This window comes from Echiichthys vipera (genome assembly GCF_963691815.1).
Source record: "Echiichthys vipera genome assembly, chromosome: 6".
NCBI classification, from domain to species: domain Eukaryota; kingdom Metazoa; phylum Chordata; class Actinopteri; order Perciformes; family Trachinidae; genus Echiichthys; species Echiichthys vipera.
Window position 1 is genome coordinate 19,268,679 of NC_139831.1, and position 17,642 is coordinate 19,286,320.

Consider the following 17,642-nt stretch of genomic DNA (forward strand, 5'->3'; position numbering starts at 1 on the left):
GCTCCTGCAACTGATTGAACTTGTGGTTGTCTGATAAGTTGAATGATGGCCCCTGAAAACTGGATGGGTATAGACCATTAACTCCAAATGTATAGGAAGAAACACAGGCTTTGAAGAATGGCACTCATTCTGGATCATATAGAGCTGAGCTAGATGGCTGTGTCCATCTAGTGTTCGGACATGGTAACTGAAATAACATTAACATGAAAGATAATGAACTACCGGTAAGTCATAATATATATGCTACAGGAACATAGTGTGGTTTCCTGAGCTGAAAATACAAGTAGCCGTGTGTCAATGTGTGACTCAGTTCTCAGCATGACTATATTCTTCCATTGTTATTGTACAGCTGTGCAGTCATGCACTGATTGTGTGTAACACTAGACTTTTATCAAAATACAAAACAGCAAGGAAAAAAATATCTAGTGACTGGTTTTAACCACCATTTTATTTGGCATAATTTAAAATCATCTCACTGTTAGTTCATTTATACAAATATGCTTTTGTTATATATAAAACAATTACAAACAGATTTCTACAAATCAAGTTCCCAGTGTAAAAGCGTAGTACCACGCACACGGCAGCATACAGCTCCGGGACACAGACAGAGAGCCCACAGGTGTATGTTCCACTTCAACAGCATTATCTGAGTGACATCAGGACATGGCAAAAAAACAAGCTCACCACAGTTGACAGTTTGACATATTGTGCACTTACATTCAACCCTCCACACACCGATCTGGGAAATTCTTTACACATCCTTTGGCAGATCTTGAAAACCGCATCACTGTTGTTGCATAAAAACCTCCCGCTTGGGCTGCGCTTAGGTTATTCTAGACTTTACACAGGCCACAATCTAGGCTGACTTATATATACACTCCACTTGAGTGAGTAAATGAACATTACTATAGTAAAAGGGTTGCTGTTATTACTGAAAGCACAAATGAGCAACCGGTCATAACAAAAAAATATTTTATAAAATGTATAAAAATCTTGTGACGAGGCACGTTCCACCATCGCAGCTCTTGCTAACCTTATTTGCAAGTTGTGATGCCTTGCCCTCACCGCGCGATGCAGGGATGCAAACCACAATCTGTTAAGAGCTGTGGGCCACGACTGCTCCGTTTCACAAATGCCGACTTGCCGAACAAGATGTCAGTTTAGCACCTGTGTCTTACAAAGGGGCCTGCAAGAAGCGTGTGTTTACTGGCAGGAACTAAGGCAGAACGTTAGTGGAAAATTACAAAAATAAACCCAGAGATGGTCGGACCTTGTGGCACTTCAATCACTATAATGAGAAGGGTTTGACAAAGGACCACTGTTATGGTCTTTGGTTTGGATAAGGCACCTGACCAAATAGAAGGCTCTCTACATATTGTGGATAAACTGCTGGTACATGGTAGAAAAATTAACAAGGCTGCTATGGCAGGCTGCTTCTTCCGAGATGAAATTATTTTTCACTAACCGCAACAATATAGGAAAAGAGGTGTATATAGCCTCGCACAAGCCAGTTAAAACATATTCTGGTGTTATATGCTATACTGAATTAATTAGGCAGTGGTCATAGTCTGTTGACCTTAAATGTAAGGCAATAATGTAATGACAAAGGGATCATTATGGAGTTCTGGTTTATCAAATATGAGTATTAACTATTACACGCAAACATCTTACTGATCAAATAAACATAGGCTATTACAAAAAATATATTCAACTTTGGCCATAACCACACTTGTAGGTTAAAAACATTTAAGGAAAAAAATCATTTACAGAGTAAATTCAACATAATTAGACAAAATATAGTCTCTTTGACCCCACCCTGTCAAAAAGTAATTCTTAGGCATGTTTTAATGGCACTCGGTGTGAGCTTCAAGAGTTAAGACGTAGACAGAGGAGAGCTGTACTACAACCTGACTTCCTGATATGCCAGCTCGAGAAATCCTGTACCAATGTGGGTTAATTTGGCAGAGGCCTTAAAGCACCTGCTCCTCTATTAATGACGAGGACAAGTGGTTTGCTGCTTTCAATGGTTCTTGCTTTTCTTCAAAGGCCTACTGGCTCTTCCATGCGTGGCAATGAGAGAGCAGTGCAAGGTATGGAAGGGCAGGGTGCCAGACAGCTCCAACATGCCAGACTGAGCACAAGGGGAACGGCAGCATGAGAGTTTAACCTCTGATCTATATTGGTTATGGGGTACTGGCATTTGTCCGGAAGTCATCACACCATGTCTGCACTCAAGCTGCTTGAAATGAAAACTTGTTTACCCTCTACTTGGCTTGTTTATTACATCTAAATAGGCAAGTCAAAGCATTTTGATGGTTATGTCGCTTGACACTCATGAGATGCAACCTAGGTGAGAGTATGAGGTAGTTATTTCTCCACCTGAACAACGGCAGATCTCTTCTCTCCAGTCAGACAGGGTAGCTTGGTTGGTTGGTTTGGATGTTATTATGGCTTGTGACAACCATGATCAGCATTTTATAAGGCAAAGCAGAGAAGCTATAAATCTAGAACAGATGTAAAGTTGGAGAAAAGTGTAAATATCAAAAGTTAAAATCTAAGAAAAATAGAAGAGATTCGGTCTGTTGCCCCAATTTCGGCATAGTCACTTTGGTGATGATGGCAATGGAGTGAAATCCTCCAAGAGATGAATAAGGAAGAGAGGAGTAACAGAGGAGCTGAAAACAAAGTCTAAACTGCTGTAGGTGTTATGGAGGCAGCCAGCTGACGACGTTTATTCCTCAGCCTTCCTTTGCATCTGTGGATCTCCATCATCCCTCTCCACAGTCCAAATCATGTATGTAACCATGTATTACAACAGCACACACTTCTTGGGGTTCTTTTTCGTGACTGGATACAACACTGCCCTCACAGCTTCAGCGAACACCTCCCTGACACCATCCTGCAGCAGAGCGGAACACTCCATGTATTTAACAGCCCCGATCTGCTTGGCCAGGGCGTTGCCTTGCTGCTGGGTGGTAGGAGCCAGGCCCTGCTCCTTCAGCTTCTTCACTGTTTCTGCATCGCCCCTCAGGTCCCTCTTGGTGCCCACCAGCAGGATGGGCACATTGGGGCAGTGGTGAGACACCTCTGGGTGCCACTTGTGCCTGACATTTGCATGGGAGGAGGGGCTGCCAATGGAAAAGCAGATTATGAAAACATTGGTCTGAGGATAGGAGAGCGTGCGCAGGCGGTCATACTCCTCTTGGCCCGCTGTGTCCCACAAGTTGAGGCTGACAGTGCGTCCGTCCACACTCATCTGAGCGCTGTAGTTGTCAAACACTGTGGGAATGTACTCTTCTGGGAAGGCATTGGTGGTGTAAGAGATGAGTAGGCAGGTTTTACCGACTGCCCCATCACCCACCACCACACACTTTATGGTCTGCATCCTGCCTACGACCACTGGGGCTGCAGCACCTGACAACAGAAGAAAAAGGGCACCTGGGTTTACTTATAATTGCAATACTCCATGCCCTGAGAGGCTGATCCAAGCTTTTTAACAGCAGTTATACGGAGGGGATTATTTATATTTTAAGGACAAAAGTTAAAACTGCTGGCCAATAACTTTGCGTCAGCAGTTTTTTAAAGTAACAGAACTTCTCACCCAATTAGCAGACGTGCTAACCGCCGCCAGCGTTAGCCCATCGATGTATTTAACGTACACAGGTAAGCTCAAGTTACAATACCAGCCGTGTACTAATAAACAACGTTTGCAATTATTACAGATCTACGTTAACTTTCGACCTCGAACAAAGGAGAACAAATGTATCAAAAGTGAGACGCTTATCATTTCGCACTGTTCACTGATGATACTAGGCGTTCCCCCGGTTGTTAGCGTCGAGCTAAGGAACTAGCGCATTTAGTGGCTAGCAAGCTAGCTAGTTAGCAAACAAGTTGAAAGTTTAACTGCAAGCCACTTCTCAAAAGGGTCTGTTCCTGTTCCGATAACCTCCTACAAATGACTTTAAAAAATATATTATGTTCTAATATATGTCTCAGAAGTAGTTGCTTACTGTAATAGTGACATATAAATGTATTTTGTGACTTACCGCCACTTGGCTTTCGATCTCTTTTTGCCTGGTATAGTCAATCACAGCCGCATCCGGGGAGCTGTCCATTACGTAGAAAAGGACGTACGGAAGCAATGCACACTGGTAGTTGTAGTTTTATTTGGTGACAGTCGTTTCCGTGACACTAGAGGGCGTTGTTAAGCCGTGAGCTGTTCTGTTTCCTGTGTGTTTTCTAACTTCCATGTGACCTGTGTTGAAAACCTCTGTACAAAGAGGTTTTTATTATTATTATTGTTGTTGTTGTTGTTGTTGTTGTTGTTGTTGTTGTTGTTGTTGTTATTATAACCTGTTTGGTCTGTATGGTTTTCAACTTTTATATTTGGCTGTAACTGCATGTGTGGTGTCAGAATAACATGACAGGTTCGATCATTTCTGATCCTGTATTTCTGATAGTGCTTTCCATGCAGTGGAAGAGATATTGGGAGCTTAAACTAAAGTAAAATTAGCGTAAAAATACTCTATTATTTGCGCCCTTTCAGGGTGTTATTTTAGGGTTAACTGGCTAGTCAAAAAGTGTATTCAACTTAAGAAGCAAGACATTCTTTTGAACACATAAAGGAACAATTCATCCTTCAGTTTATCCCAAACATTCAAATTCAACACATTAAGTGATACATGGATTTCACTGGAGATGAAGGGTATGAAAAACTATAATATGAAAAGTAACTATAGTCGTTATCAGAGAAATCTAGTGCAGTAAAAAATACAATATTTGCTTCTGATGTGTACTGGAGTGTAAGTAGCATGCAATGAAAGTAAGCCTACTCATGTAAAGAATTGTACCTCAAATTTGTATGTTAGTGATTGAAGAAATGTACTACTAGGCCTATTATTTACATTCCATCACTGCTACAGAATAGATGGAAATAAGTAGAGTACTTGAATAAACATACTTGGTTACTTTCTACCATTGCCCCTGAAAATATCCCAAATCATCCACAAATTCAAGATTCAAGAAGCTTTATTTATCCCGAGGGAAATTATTTTATAATCTCTTTAATAATCAACTGCCAGATTTATAAATGGGGATGGCATATTTTCTCCTGCAACAAACAGCATTTATTTCCTTCGGTAAAGCAATTATCAGACAATTTTTACATGAATTTGACCTATTAATCACAATAATTACCACTTAAAATGCGTACATGACCCCTTATTAAAAACCATAGGCTGTATAATCTGGATCTCAAAAGTGGCAACTGTTGAAAGGGATGTCCCTAAACCGTACTGACTTTTAAACCCAGTCAATGTCACTGCAGTTGAGGGAGGATGCTTCTGTAGTTTACTAGTTTTTTTAAAATTAGAGTGCATTGATGCTCTGACTTTACCGTCTCGCTTGAACTTGCCACATTTTCGCCATTAAATACCAGTGTACACTGTAACGTATGTATACACACCATATACAAAGGCCGTAAAACAACCCTGTCTCCTGGACCTCCTCCTCTCTTTGGTCAGCACCGGTCTTAAAGCACATATATCACTTATTCACCTTCAGACTAGTCATTATTCTCACTAAGCCAGTGCTTTCAGATCAATGCAGAATACATGAAGGCAGCTAAAAGAGGGACCACTTGAGACTACTCTGCCCTGCACCCCTGGAGACCTGTTGATGATGTCATCTCTATACACTGAGCCAGGTTAAGAGGCCAGCACTGACCGACAACCGGACACCCCAGAACACAAAGAGGCACCGGTTTATTGCCTTTCCCAAGAGGTTCTGGCGTCACTGCAGCCTATAAAGAGAGAATTCCCACTGGGACCCTACACCCACTGTCACCCTCCACCCCAACCCTTGCACCCCGCTATTCTGCCAGTAGATTCCCTGGGACGTCTGTAGCATTTCCATGACAACAGCCACTGACATAGATGGGGAGGGGTGACTGTGTCAAGAGATGCAGCAAGAGGGAGTTCAGACGAGAGCGAGAGAGAAAAAGGAGGGTGACAAGAAGACAGAGGACAGCGAGATGCAAGGGCAGCAGTTGATGAGGAGTGGGGACCTTGAAAGTGAAAGCTCTTGAAGCTAGTGCTCATCTCAAAACAAAACTGATGAGAATATACTGTATATCTGCAGCAAACACAGGTAGTTTTTATTTTAACGAATGAGCACCTTTCTCAGAAACAGAAACTATTATTCAGACCACCATCTTTTTTCATATTCTTTTTAATAAATCCACATAATGCAGTGCATGACAACCGATGCTATTTAATAAAGTTATAGAATCTTTTGATACAAAATAAAAATTACAAAATTACAGTAATCATCTCCTTGTGGCCTCTTCTTCAGTTTGTAAAGTGCATCAGAACAATGAGGCCTCTCAACAAGAGGATAAACAGCTCAATGTTGTACCGAGTTCAGTTTGGACTGTAAGACAGCCAAGTGTGAGAGCACAATGATCACTTAGCGGAGGGTCACAGTATTCAAAACATTTGGACACAACAACTTTGATTTTTTTCAATGCTAGAGAGACTGAAACAGTTTCCCATATTAATTTTTTTCTTCAAAGCACACTTGACACAGACTACGATTAATCTGGACAAGGCACAGAGTGATGTCACTTGGTTGTGTTTTACTGCTGTTCTATATATGAATAGTTCCTTTAAGATGGACAGTCTTTTGGTGTCCTATTGCCTGCAAAGGACACAAATGAAGTGTAAAAAGAGGTAGGATTTATTCTGCTATTGGGTGAAGCACATGCAATGAATTGTCCTTGATGCTCCCAGTGCAGCTCCCTCTCATATGTAGAACCTAAGCCTTCAGTCCTACATAAAAATCTCCTAAAAGTTAAATTTAGGCAACCTAGAGCTGATTAACACCAGAAATCTGACTGATGACTCACACTCTTCATTAATCGCCACAGTTTATGTTAGACTGAAATCCATTAAGGCGTGATACGCACGGCATTCACTTCCATCACCTCCACTGTGGCGGAGCTGCAGTAGCTCCAGGCATTTTGGGACCAGGTATCCGTGAAGCTGTGGGGGTTTTAGAGCTAGCGGGAGAGGTGCTTGTGCTTGTTGTCTTGGCTGTTTTATTTCGGGCAGCGGATATGACAGCCGTGCGTATGGTCTTGGCTGTGGCGGAGGACGGGTTGTGGGTGGTGCGGGGCTGGGAGGGCGCCTGAGTCTTAGAGTGTGGGGCAACTCGTTTTGACACACGGAGAGGACTTCCTCTGACGAAGGCTGGCTGGGTGCTGCCTGAGACCTCTGGTATGGATCGGTTTGAGGTCCTGCGGGTTAAAGTGGACTTGCCTGTAGTTTGTGGCTCACTTACAGTCCTCTCCCTTGTGCTATTACTGCGTTTAACCTCTGTCTGAACAGCGGCAGGCCGTGTGATAGGAGACGAGCGCATGGATGTGCTGCGAGGACTAGACAGCCGGCTGGTAGTGGGTGGGTTAGTGGGGGTTGGGGCTCCATTTGATGGCTCAGTTTTGGAGCGCACCCTGGGAATGCTTGTGCTATTCGAAGGGCCCGCACGTGACACAAGTCCCCTTTTGGCCCCTATTCCACTACGCACAGGGATCTTCATGGTTCGGGTCTCCTCCTTTGATGTCGGAGACCCTGGTGATGTACCCGCTCGGAGGTCACCCTCCCTCTCTTTCCTCCACTTGGAACAGAGGCTCGGTGCAGGTCGCGGGAGTGGAGAGGTCGGGGGTGACAAGGCGTCATAAGATCGAAGGCCTTTCACCAGAGTGTGGCACTCCAGTGTTTCACCCACACGGGAGTAAGGTTTTGCTGTCTCCCTTCCAGAACTTGGCAAGTCCGAGTACTCCTCTGGCTTCGATTGGCCAAACCCTGGTAGACTGGAGGGCATCCAGTTCTCCTCCACAGGTGCGGACGCAACTTCTGTGTCAGTGTGCTTTGTTAAACCTGCATCAGGCAAAGGCATCACAGCACTTGTTGTTATGGTAGGCGTCTCTCTCGCCTGTGGTTGTGACTGGACCCTCTCTGCAGCATTTACAGATGATTGTGATTGGCTCTCAGATTTCCGGTACCTTAACGACCCAGTCCTGGTGTCAGAAAATATTCCACTTGTATGAAGAGATTGAGGTACAGATTCATCAACACAAGAACCATTAGATTTACTCGGAGCAGCACGAGAATTGTCTGTCACAGGCAGGCCAAATCTATGTCTATGAACTGGAGTCTGGTTTTGATTAAAAAGGGCAGGTTTATCTGTGGGTATAGCAGCAGAGTTTGCGCAGGAACTTTGTAAAGATTCAGTAGTCATGGAAACCACGTATTTATGTGAAATCTCAGCTTCTTTTTCAAGTCCTGTTGGCTTCGATTGGCCTTGCAGCACATAAGAATTGCTCTCAGGCCCCTGCTGTTTGACTCTTAAGCCACGTCCATGCTGAGAGTGACTAAATATGGCAACGTGCGAGTCCTGCACTGCTTTCATGCTCCGGTTTGTCGCTTGGCTGTGCCGAGACCCGTTCCTTCTACCCAGAACAGGTTCTTGGTCGACGGGGGAACATGTACTGTCAGTCTCTGGGGAGCTACAAAGCACAGCGGTGGTCTCGTGGTCAGAGGAACTGTTGGAGTGATAACTGGTTGACGTGGGGCTGCTGCCCAGCTCAGGGAACGTCTTGAGCATGGATGAGTTATGGAGGTTGGTGTCATTTTGGTGGTGATTGGAGTGTTTTCGGGATTCAGAGCTTCTCAGGCTACGTCGACTCCAAGTGCAGCTCAGGTTCTTCTCCAGCAGTTTCTCTAGCTCATCTTGGTTCTCCTGACTCTGAGGCTCTCTGGCGAGGCTAAGGCTTAGGTCCAGGCCCGTACAAACAGCCAGAGAGCGACGCTTTTCTCCTATCTCACGTTGGCGCTCTAGACGTTTCTGCTCCTTCAGCTCCCGCTCTGCATTCTCCTGTAAAAGGGGGAAAGAATAATTAATTTGAATTAATAGAATTAATTTGTCAGTGACCCTTAGTGCAGAGTTAAATCTATACTATTTTTGACAATATACATTTTCGACAGATATTTCAGTCAATTGGTAAATCTAACCTGGACTGCTCTTTGGAAGCGGAGGCAAAAAGAATGGAAGACCCTGCAAGCCTCCTCTAGTTTGAAGGTGCTGTCATCTTCACAGAAGAACTCCACTAGAGCCTGACTAGACATCTTCATGCCCTCCACCTCATCCTCTGCCTCCTTCAGACGCTCCTCGGCCACCTGTACACAGGTTTAGTTTGCACAGTCATCTTTAGAAAACAAGACATTAGATAACGTTTTAATATATCACAGACTTTGTTTCATACCTCTAGGAAAGGTTGCGTTTGCTTCTGAATCTCTGCCTCAGTCTGGATGCTTGCCTTGAGGGCCACCACTCTGCTTTTTAACTTGGATAAATCTTCCAGCACAGACTCCTCACTCAACCTGCAGAGAAGGAGAGGACATGCACATTTATAATAAGAACTGTACGGAAATAGCTGTGCAACATAGTTTGAGAAAGGTCTGATAACCAAATATGCAGATTAAATGAATGCAAATTGTGAGGGTCCAGGAATTTCAATATTTTAAAATGCCTCCATGCAGGGAATTCTTTACTTTTAAAAGCAGAATAAGGATGGTTATTCCTCAGCACCTCGCAGATAATCATCTCAGATCCAACTCATGTTCTCCACCGTGAGTATCAGCTCCTCCCCTCAGGTAGACAGGTAAGGGTTCCCCTAAGTAGGCACCACTGTTTCCTTCCCATTAAAAGCCCTAAACTAGGCTGAAATGTGTGTATACTGTAGCTGTCCCTCTTCATTGATTGCTGTTATATATTTTGCTATGTGTGCACTTTTTCTGATGTAGAGGTGCAACTGATGGATGAATGTATTCAGTGTCTCTTTTACTGTGCAGAAACTGTGATGTCCAAGGCAATAATTCCCATTGGAACAATAAAGTCTATCTTATCTTATAAACTCTCCCGCAGAGCTTAAATATTGGCTTGGAGTACCAATGTTGTTATGACCCACTTTCTCTCAGGCAGCTAGCTATTGCTAACAGCTGGGTGCAAGAATGCAATTGCTTTACATTATGTTTGCTTTAGCAGCCTGTTGGGGTGTACTGATGTTATTAAGCAGGGCATGTATATTCCCTCAGACAGTCGCTGTAGGATCTGAGTTTTGAGGAGACTGACCTGGAGGCGGAGCCAACATGGCCTATTTGGCTGGGAAATGACAGTAAACTCTGGTCCTTTTTCACAGCTTCCTGTGGAGACAAACACAAATGATTATCCAGCTATTGTTTCAAAAGAAGCAACACGTCATTTGCTAATGTTGAAATCATATGCTCGACGGAGCAGTCTGGCTTGAGAGGCTGCTGTTCTCTAAACACTTTGAAACGATTGTTTCCTGCAAAAACTGTGCTAAATGTATTTTACCCACAATATTTGTTGTCGTTTTTTTTTACTGTAGAGCTCTAGCTTTACACACATAAAGAATAGTATTCTCTTTTCAGATCTTACCATAGCAACAAAATGCAGCAGATTCATGCCCGGCTTGTTGGCTTTGGTGTCCGCCAGTTTCAGCAGCGATGAAATTCGAAAACCAGCAGCATTCCCTGCATATCCACCCTGAGAGGGCCACATACAAGGTCAGAATAACACACACACACACACACACACACACACGCACGCACGCACGCACGCACGCACGCACACGCACACACACGCGCACACACATGCACACACATGCACACACACACACACACACGCGCGCATACACGCACACAACTTTAAACAAACAATGATACAAAACCCAGGTGCACAGTCAGAGTGACGCCCCTGAACACACGCCCAGAACCTTAGTGACTGGTGTATTGTACACAGATAAAAAAGGACTGATTCCGCTTTGTCCAGCTGAGGAAAAGAATTAAAATGAAGAAGCACTCACAGCATTCATATAGTTCCCTGCTTTCAGCACCAAACGAAGGATGGAGTGTAATTCAGGGCAGCTCAGCAGTTCTAGGAGAGAAGACAGAGATTCAATGTTGTGCCTCAAGGTTAAGGAATAATGAGGATGAATGTGTATGCAGCTGACATTTAGGCCGTAAAACGAGTCAGCAACTTTGTTTTATTGAACTGACACTCAACCTAACCGGTAAACTTTTATACAAAAAAAAAGAACTGATGTTTTCTCCTCAATCGGTAAGCCATTCTGTTTGCTAATAACATTTGTGTTCTGGGTATAAACTTTACAGATCTAGACTAATTCTAAAGAGGAGCATTTGATAAAAAGGACCTAGGTCCTTTTTGTGTGGTGGTGTACACAACCCCCTGCTGTTAACTTTACCTCTGGCCGCCTCCCTCAGACATCTGGCTGCCACACACAGAGAGGTTACAGCAGGGTCAAACTCTTGTTGCAGGATCATGGCGTCCAGATGCAGTCGAAAACTAAATGGGAGAGGAAAGAGGGGGATGGATGGAAAGATGAATGGACAGGGGTGAGTGATGATTGAGACAAAAAGGCACTCCTGATCAGGCATCAGTTAAACAAGTGTACGTCATCACAAAGTGAAGCATGTGAGCAGGACATGTCACATAAAAATAAAGGCGCAAAAGAGGAGTTTTGATAGATCCCGTTTGATCATTTTCGGGTTCATAACTGTGTTGGGTTTGTTTACATGCTTTAAAGTTCCAAACAGATGTTTTTTTTTTCCTATACTGTCTGTCTGAATATACCTGTATTCACCTTCTGTCTGAAACGCTCTGTTTTAGCACCTGTTTCTTTAAGACCCCCCTCCTGAAAAAGCCCAGTCTGCTCTGATTGGTCAGCGTTTCTGGGTCTTCTGCATCTGTGCTCTCTGTGTCACTGTGGCACTTTCTACCTATATATAGTACCTCGACTATAATCTATCTAAATATGAATTCTCACTTTTTAAAATATGTAACTTTTAATACTAAAAAAAAAAAAAGAAAAAAATTGGAAAGTATTGGGGATATTATGGTAATTTTACCCAATCTAGGACTAAGGGTGTACCTGGGGACTTCCACCAACAGCAGCAGGAAAAGATCAGGTTCTCCAAGCCAGCTCCGCTCCCCATTGAACCTCCTCAGGCGGGACTCCTGAGAGAGAACAGATGCTAAGTCAAATCTGGGAAGCAGCCTCGATTGAAAAAAACCAACATGCCGTTAGCAGTCGATTCCAATATCTTTCGGCGCGATCCTTCTCCGGAAACAGACCCACATCGTAAGACATGGTGTAATGGCAAACTTTAGATCATCCTAACCAGAGCCAGATGATGCGTAGAAGAAGAGGGAGAGGAAGGGAGGAGGTAGTCACTGTTGTATTTGTATACCAAAAAAAGGCACTTTACCTCGTCATTGTCAGGCAGCAATTTGCAGAGCTCTGTGAGCTTCTCTGCTCCGTAACGGTCCCCGGCACCGCGCCTGATATCCTCAACTATCTCCTTAGCGGGCCTGTGGAAAAAAATGATAACAGACATGTTTTTGGTATGACATCATTGTTGACATGCAATGGGTTTTTCAGGCAGACACCCCTCGAGGAAACTCCTGTTATTAGCAGTATCAGCTCTTTGTTTTGCCTTGATCACACAATGTTTCACACAATCCCATTCTTATCAGTCAAAGCATTGGGGAGAGAGCGTTGCTTGACGCCACACTGGCGGTACAAAGTGGCATATCCACTGGGCAAATAAAAAGGCAGACATCCAGAGAAAATGTCGGAAAGGCCTTGAGATGTCAAGGTGAAAGAACAGAAAGTGAACTGACTGACTGTTTGACCCCTGACTTACTTGCTCACGTGTCCAGCAGTTTTTCATTATCCTCTCTCCTCCCCCTCATCTTAAAGCCCATCACACATGCTCATACTGCATTATGTGCACGCTACTGTTAGCGTACCCTCCTTATTCATAGTTCAACATTCGCATCTCAATTCTATGACACCAACAGTTAGTGTCTACCTATAAAGACATCTAAGATAAATTATAACTCCCTTTCAAAGCGGAAACATGGATTAACTCTCTTATTGTGTGTTGCGTTATCTGCCCCAGCTAGTTCTACTGACAACACAAGGCTGATTGAAATAGCCTGGAAACAGAACCGTCACATGATAAAAAGATATTGAAGTGACTACTCAGACACTGACCATACAAAACCATATTTTGTTTAAACTACACTCGCAATTCAACAGGAGCGCTCCATAAACTCCTAACAAGACAAATGTTTGTGTGCACAAGAGGCTCTTCTCACATAATGGCTTTCCCTACAAGTCTTGACAAATCCGGTTTAGAAAAGAACCGCTCTTAAACTGAATCTACGTGAACAATTCAAGAACACGTGGAGACATGACAATATAGCAAGATGTCTAGTCATGTCTTTGTATCATTATTTCTACCTGCAAATGTTGCATATATCATGATTTTCAATATCGAAACATTAATAAGAATACTGATATGCAAGTGTGCTTTAACGATTATTAAACAGCTCTCATTCATTCAATAAGAAAAGCTTTGTTTGCATGCTAAAGAGGCTCCAGGGGCTGGATGAATACGACAAGCCACCAGTGGGGTCTCTCTCTGTAGGGGGTAGCTTTAACATTAGACACTCTTTAAGGGCATCAGCAGGTGTCAACTCTGACTCCTCGGGCTATACCCAGCCACTTACCCACCACCCTCTACAAAACCCCCTGTCCTGCTGCTCAGTATGCATCCTCCCCTGCACCTGTCCCCTGCAATATACCAGACATCCTCTCTCCTGGTGAGACTTTACACTTCTGACACCCACCTATCTTTGATATATGGCCACACACACTCCAGTTCAACTCCTCGAGTGAAGTACTGCTCCCCAGGGCACTGTTGTACACACTTATGTTTCCTGCTCTTAAAACTACTTTCGGTTTAGACTGACGGTGACCTCCAGCAAATGTAGACAAAAAGGCTACTTGAACTGTGCAGCAAATTGTTAGGGGGAGAGGATTTATCATCATTTGCATTAGCAATCAGTCTGTCCGTTATCTTTATTAATCAATTAATTGTTTGGTCTTTGAAATGTCTTCAAATGTCTTGATTTGTCCGACCAACCGTCCCAAACCAAAGATCTTCAATTTACAATCATGCAAAACAGAAATAAATTGCAGCACATCCTTACATTTCTGCTTTTTTTGAAAAATGACTGAAACAATGAATCAATTATCAAAAACTTTTTGCAGACTCCTTTTCTGTTCATCCACTAATTGACTCATTAACTCTTAAAGGGACATATTAAGCCCTTTTTTCAGGTTCATACTTGTATTTTGGGTTTCTACTAGAACGTGTTTACATGCAGACACATTATTTTTCCGCATACTGCAGCCAGGGAATGACTATAACCTCACTATATTTCTCCCTCTATATGTAGTATATGTGACATCACAACCAGTCCTAATGGCTCATTTAAAGACACAGTTTGTGAATACGGGTTGTGTGCATTTCTCTGAAGATTGAGCGTTTTGATACTTTCAAAGTATATATAGAGCACCTCAACCTGCTTTATAATTAAAACAGGCATGGAAATGGGACCTTTAAGAATAAAGACGCTTACATCTTGAACTGGCGTAGAAATATTCCAACGTTCATACTGCGTTTGGAGTCCAACAGGGAGATCTGTAAAGATGGAAAGGACACAATTAAGGGAAAACCCCCAAAATCTCACCATCTTTAAACATGGCTAAAAAATATCACTGCCATCCTCATGATCTGACCTCTTCTGAGCTGTCCTGGGGGGATCTGCAGCGCAGCAACGCAGACCGGCGTCTCAAGGTGCTGGTTCTGTCCTGAGGCTTACTGTCCTTCTGACCAAACAGCTCATCCAGAGAATGGAGGTCAATGGGGAAGTCGTCTTCTCCCGGGGTTGCCCCGTTCCACACGCTCTTCCTCCCCTCCACCTTCTCTTTGGGGATGCGCTCCCAGTTCAGCTTCCTCAGCCGACTCCGGCGGCTGCTGTCCGCCCGGCTAAAAGGCAAGGAGGACCCAGGTGGAGGTGGGGGCGGAGGAGGAGGGGGAGGTGGTGGAGGTGGCGGAGGTGCTTGGGCAGGTGGTGGAGGGGCGACCGGCACCGGACGCGACTCCATGGCTGTCACTTCCACAGTGTCAGGGGCGATAGCGGGAAGGGCAGGCTGTGTTCCATGAAAGGCACGAGATTCTTTGATGGCCACAGTCAGGTTGATGAGCATAGATGCTGCCTGGGTTTAAGAGGGAGGGGAGACGGCGGGTGAGCAGTCTCTGCTCAGTCTGTCAGTGACGTGTTTGACAGTTTCGAAGGAGCTCTATAGTTCAAAGGTCCACCAATAGTTCCAACCTAGGAAACAAGACAACAAAAAAATCTTATCTCAGACATTATTGAACACAGAGAGAGAGAGAGAGAGAGCGAGAGCGAGAGAAAATCAGTGCTATCCTGTTTTGTAACAGCTTCAAATGAGGCTGATGACTTCCCCTGAGCATGACACCTGGCCCTCACTTCACCTTTCATTAGCATGACTCCAGTACATTGACTGATCTAACAAGTAGTTGGGACTAAAAATGTAACCCCTGGTTCAACCTTCAGTAGAATTCAAGGTGTTTTGGGGAAAGTACTAGCTGAACAAGAGGAGCTCCCCCCTAGTAACAGCTTGTCCCATCCTGTTCAGTTTCACAGGGCTGCATGCACACACACCTCTCCCTTCTAATTAGAAAACATGGAGACACCAAAGGCGAGGTAAGTAAGATGCACAGTTAACCACAAGAAATAGAGGGTCTGAAACTTCAGATATCATGACTTTGAATATTCTCTGCTCCTTATGGGAGGTTACCATCTGAAAGCTGGTTGCACACAGCAAGTTTTAAACCGGATTAGTGATGCAGTCAGGGGTGACTCAGAGGCTTCAGGTGTCTGGTTCAAACGAAAAGTCTTTCATCATGACATGGCTAAGCATTTGGGTTAAAAAAAAAAAAAAACCCACATCGAATCACGCAACTTTCGGTAAAAGTTTTTCAGGGGATGCGCGTGATTGCAGAGCTGTTCCGCCGAGCGCCGCACGAGCGCGCTGCGAAAAAAGCGCCTCCGGTGATCTCACCCGCCTCCATCATTTAATGAGATCTGTATCTTGACAAGCGAAAAACCATTTGACAAAGCGTGTTGCACAATAACTCATAGGATTGACATTAGGTTTTGGGGAAGCGAGTTCTCAATAATAATAATAAAGAAAACAACTCAAAAGACATGCCGTATCCTTGAAAGAAACGTTACGGCATTTTTCATGTTAACATTAGTTTAAGCAGATAAAACCAGGTATGCTGTCCCGTTTATCCCCGCGCATTTCAGCTTGACCTCAAATTAAAAGTTATGCCTCAATCAAAACGGTTGACAAAACACTGTTCATGCCATGTCTCTAATTCAGGACAACCAAATCAAGTTCTTCCACTTACCTGCTGTTAACAGAGACACTCCAGTGAGGTAACCGCACAAACACCAACGAGAGCTCGCGTTTTTAACTGATACGAGACTTTATTTACGATTCAATCCCAGGGGCTTTTGTTTCCCCCAATCTTCTTTATCCCCTGTGACTGGAGTCATTCCACTCGCTGCGATCCTCTCGTCTTTCCAAAGTTGCAGGGAAACTTCCACACACAGTCCGCCAGGGAACGCGCAGACAGACGCGCGCTCCCGCTCGCTGACATGCCCTTGTTGTATCCTCCCAGTTTTCCCATGGGCGGATTTTAGGGGTTTTCAGGTGGAAGTGGCCTACACTCGATCTTAACTCAACTTTCAGACTTTGAAGATGTTGTGGTGGGACTGAATGTCTGGTGTGTGTTGAAAAAAGATCAAATAAAAGTGTTAAGATAACATAAATAACCAGAATATTGATTGGCTACTTGATATAGTGCCTATACAATATTTTTTGTCCAGATAAGATACATGAAAGCTTGCTGTCAGGAGCTGTACTGACAACCCGATAAGTCTCTATTTCAGGCTAATCATCATAGTGGGCAGGGCTCTGATCTGTAATTGGTGCAGAAGGCCTTGATCAGGCTAGGTAGAGTATGCTATTGAGAACCTGAGAGAGGGAGCAGATGGCTATCAGACATGGGAAATGATGTCTGCATCTCCTCCATGAACTATGACAAGGGGTGAAAGCCAAGAGACCAGAAGTCCCTATAGGGTGCTGAAATGGCCCAGATGCTGGGATGTAGACACCATAACACCGACCTTTCATCCGAAGGTGCTGGAGCGCTCCTGGCCCATGTCACCTGGTGCTCCCGAGTTCAGGTCAGGTAGCTCTTCTTTCACAGACCACGCTGACAGGCAGTTGTCATCACCGCTGGGTTGTGCAGTAATTAGGGGGTTACGACCCCAAAGATCTGGCTATTGTTGAGCCTGTGCAGCCGGGCATGTTATAGTGTACCCGTGCCAGAATAAACCTCTCTCAGGAAACTTCACTTTCTATTCAGTCACTCACTTTTCAGACTACAGTGCACTTCTCAGAATACAAGGAAATGCCACTGGTGAGAGACGGCAGCTTTATAGTCCATAAAGGCCCCGAGCAACCTCTGCACACTTACACATATTATGCCAGTATTCATGCACAGATATTGTGACATTGATTAATGAATAGGAAG

The 17,642-nt window shown here is 44.0% G+C and overlaps 2 protein-coding genes across 2 annotated transcripts; both read right to left on the reverse strand.

The window, feature by feature from the left end:
• Positions 1–456: 456 nt before the first annotated feature.
• Positions 457–4,102, reverse strand: rhogd (ras homolog gene family, member Gd). The gene is made up of 2 exons (XM_083915644.1): positions 4,047–4,102; positions 457–3,414 (listed from the first exon to the last, which is right to left on the reverse strand). The coding sequence occupies exon 2, from the start codon at positions 3,383–3,385 to the stop codon at positions 2,810–2,812; it is 576 nt and encodes a 191-aa protein (XP_083771770.1). The 5' UTR covers positions 3,386–3,414; positions 4,047–4,102; the 3' UTR covers positions 457–2,809.
• Positions 4,103–6,238: 2,136 nt separating this feature from the next.
• fhdc2 (FH2 domain containing 2) lies at positions 6,239–16,617 on the reverse strand. Its single transcript, XM_083915744.1, has 12 exons — positions 16,452–16,617; positions 14,750–15,345; positions 14,590–14,651; positions 12,366–12,468; positions 12,029–12,114; positions 11,342–11,442; positions 10,943–11,013; positions 10,516–10,623; positions 10,189–10,259; positions 9,320–9,437; positions 9,069–9,233; positions 6,239–8,931 (listed from the first exon to the last, which is right to left on the reverse strand). Exons 2-12 carry the CDS (start codon positions 15,218–15,220, stop codon positions 6,979–6,981), a joined length of 3,309 nt encoding a protein of 1,102 aa, XP_083771870.1. The 5' UTR covers positions 15,221–15,345; positions 16,452–16,617; the 3' UTR covers positions 6,239–6,978.
• Positions 16,618–17,642: the final 1,025 nt, after the last annotated feature.

Coding starts and splice junctions, on each gene's coding strand:
- rhogd (XM_083915644.1), bottom strand. CDS start 3,385: ATGCAGACCATAAAGTGTGTGGTGGTGGGTGATGGGGCAGTCGGTAAA.
- fhdc2 (XM_083915744.1), bottom strand. CDS start 15,220: ATGCTCATCAACCTGACTGTGGCCATCAAAGAATCTCGTGCCTTTCAT. Junction 11,014..11,341: donor TCTGAGGGAGGCGGCCAGAG/GTAAAGTTAACA, acceptor CTTCTCTCCTAG/AACTGCTGAGCTGCCCTGAA. Junction 9,438..10,188: donor CATGTTGGCTCCGCCTCCAG/GTCAGTCTCCTC, acceptor CCTTCTCTGCAG/GTTGAGTGAGGAGTCTGTGC.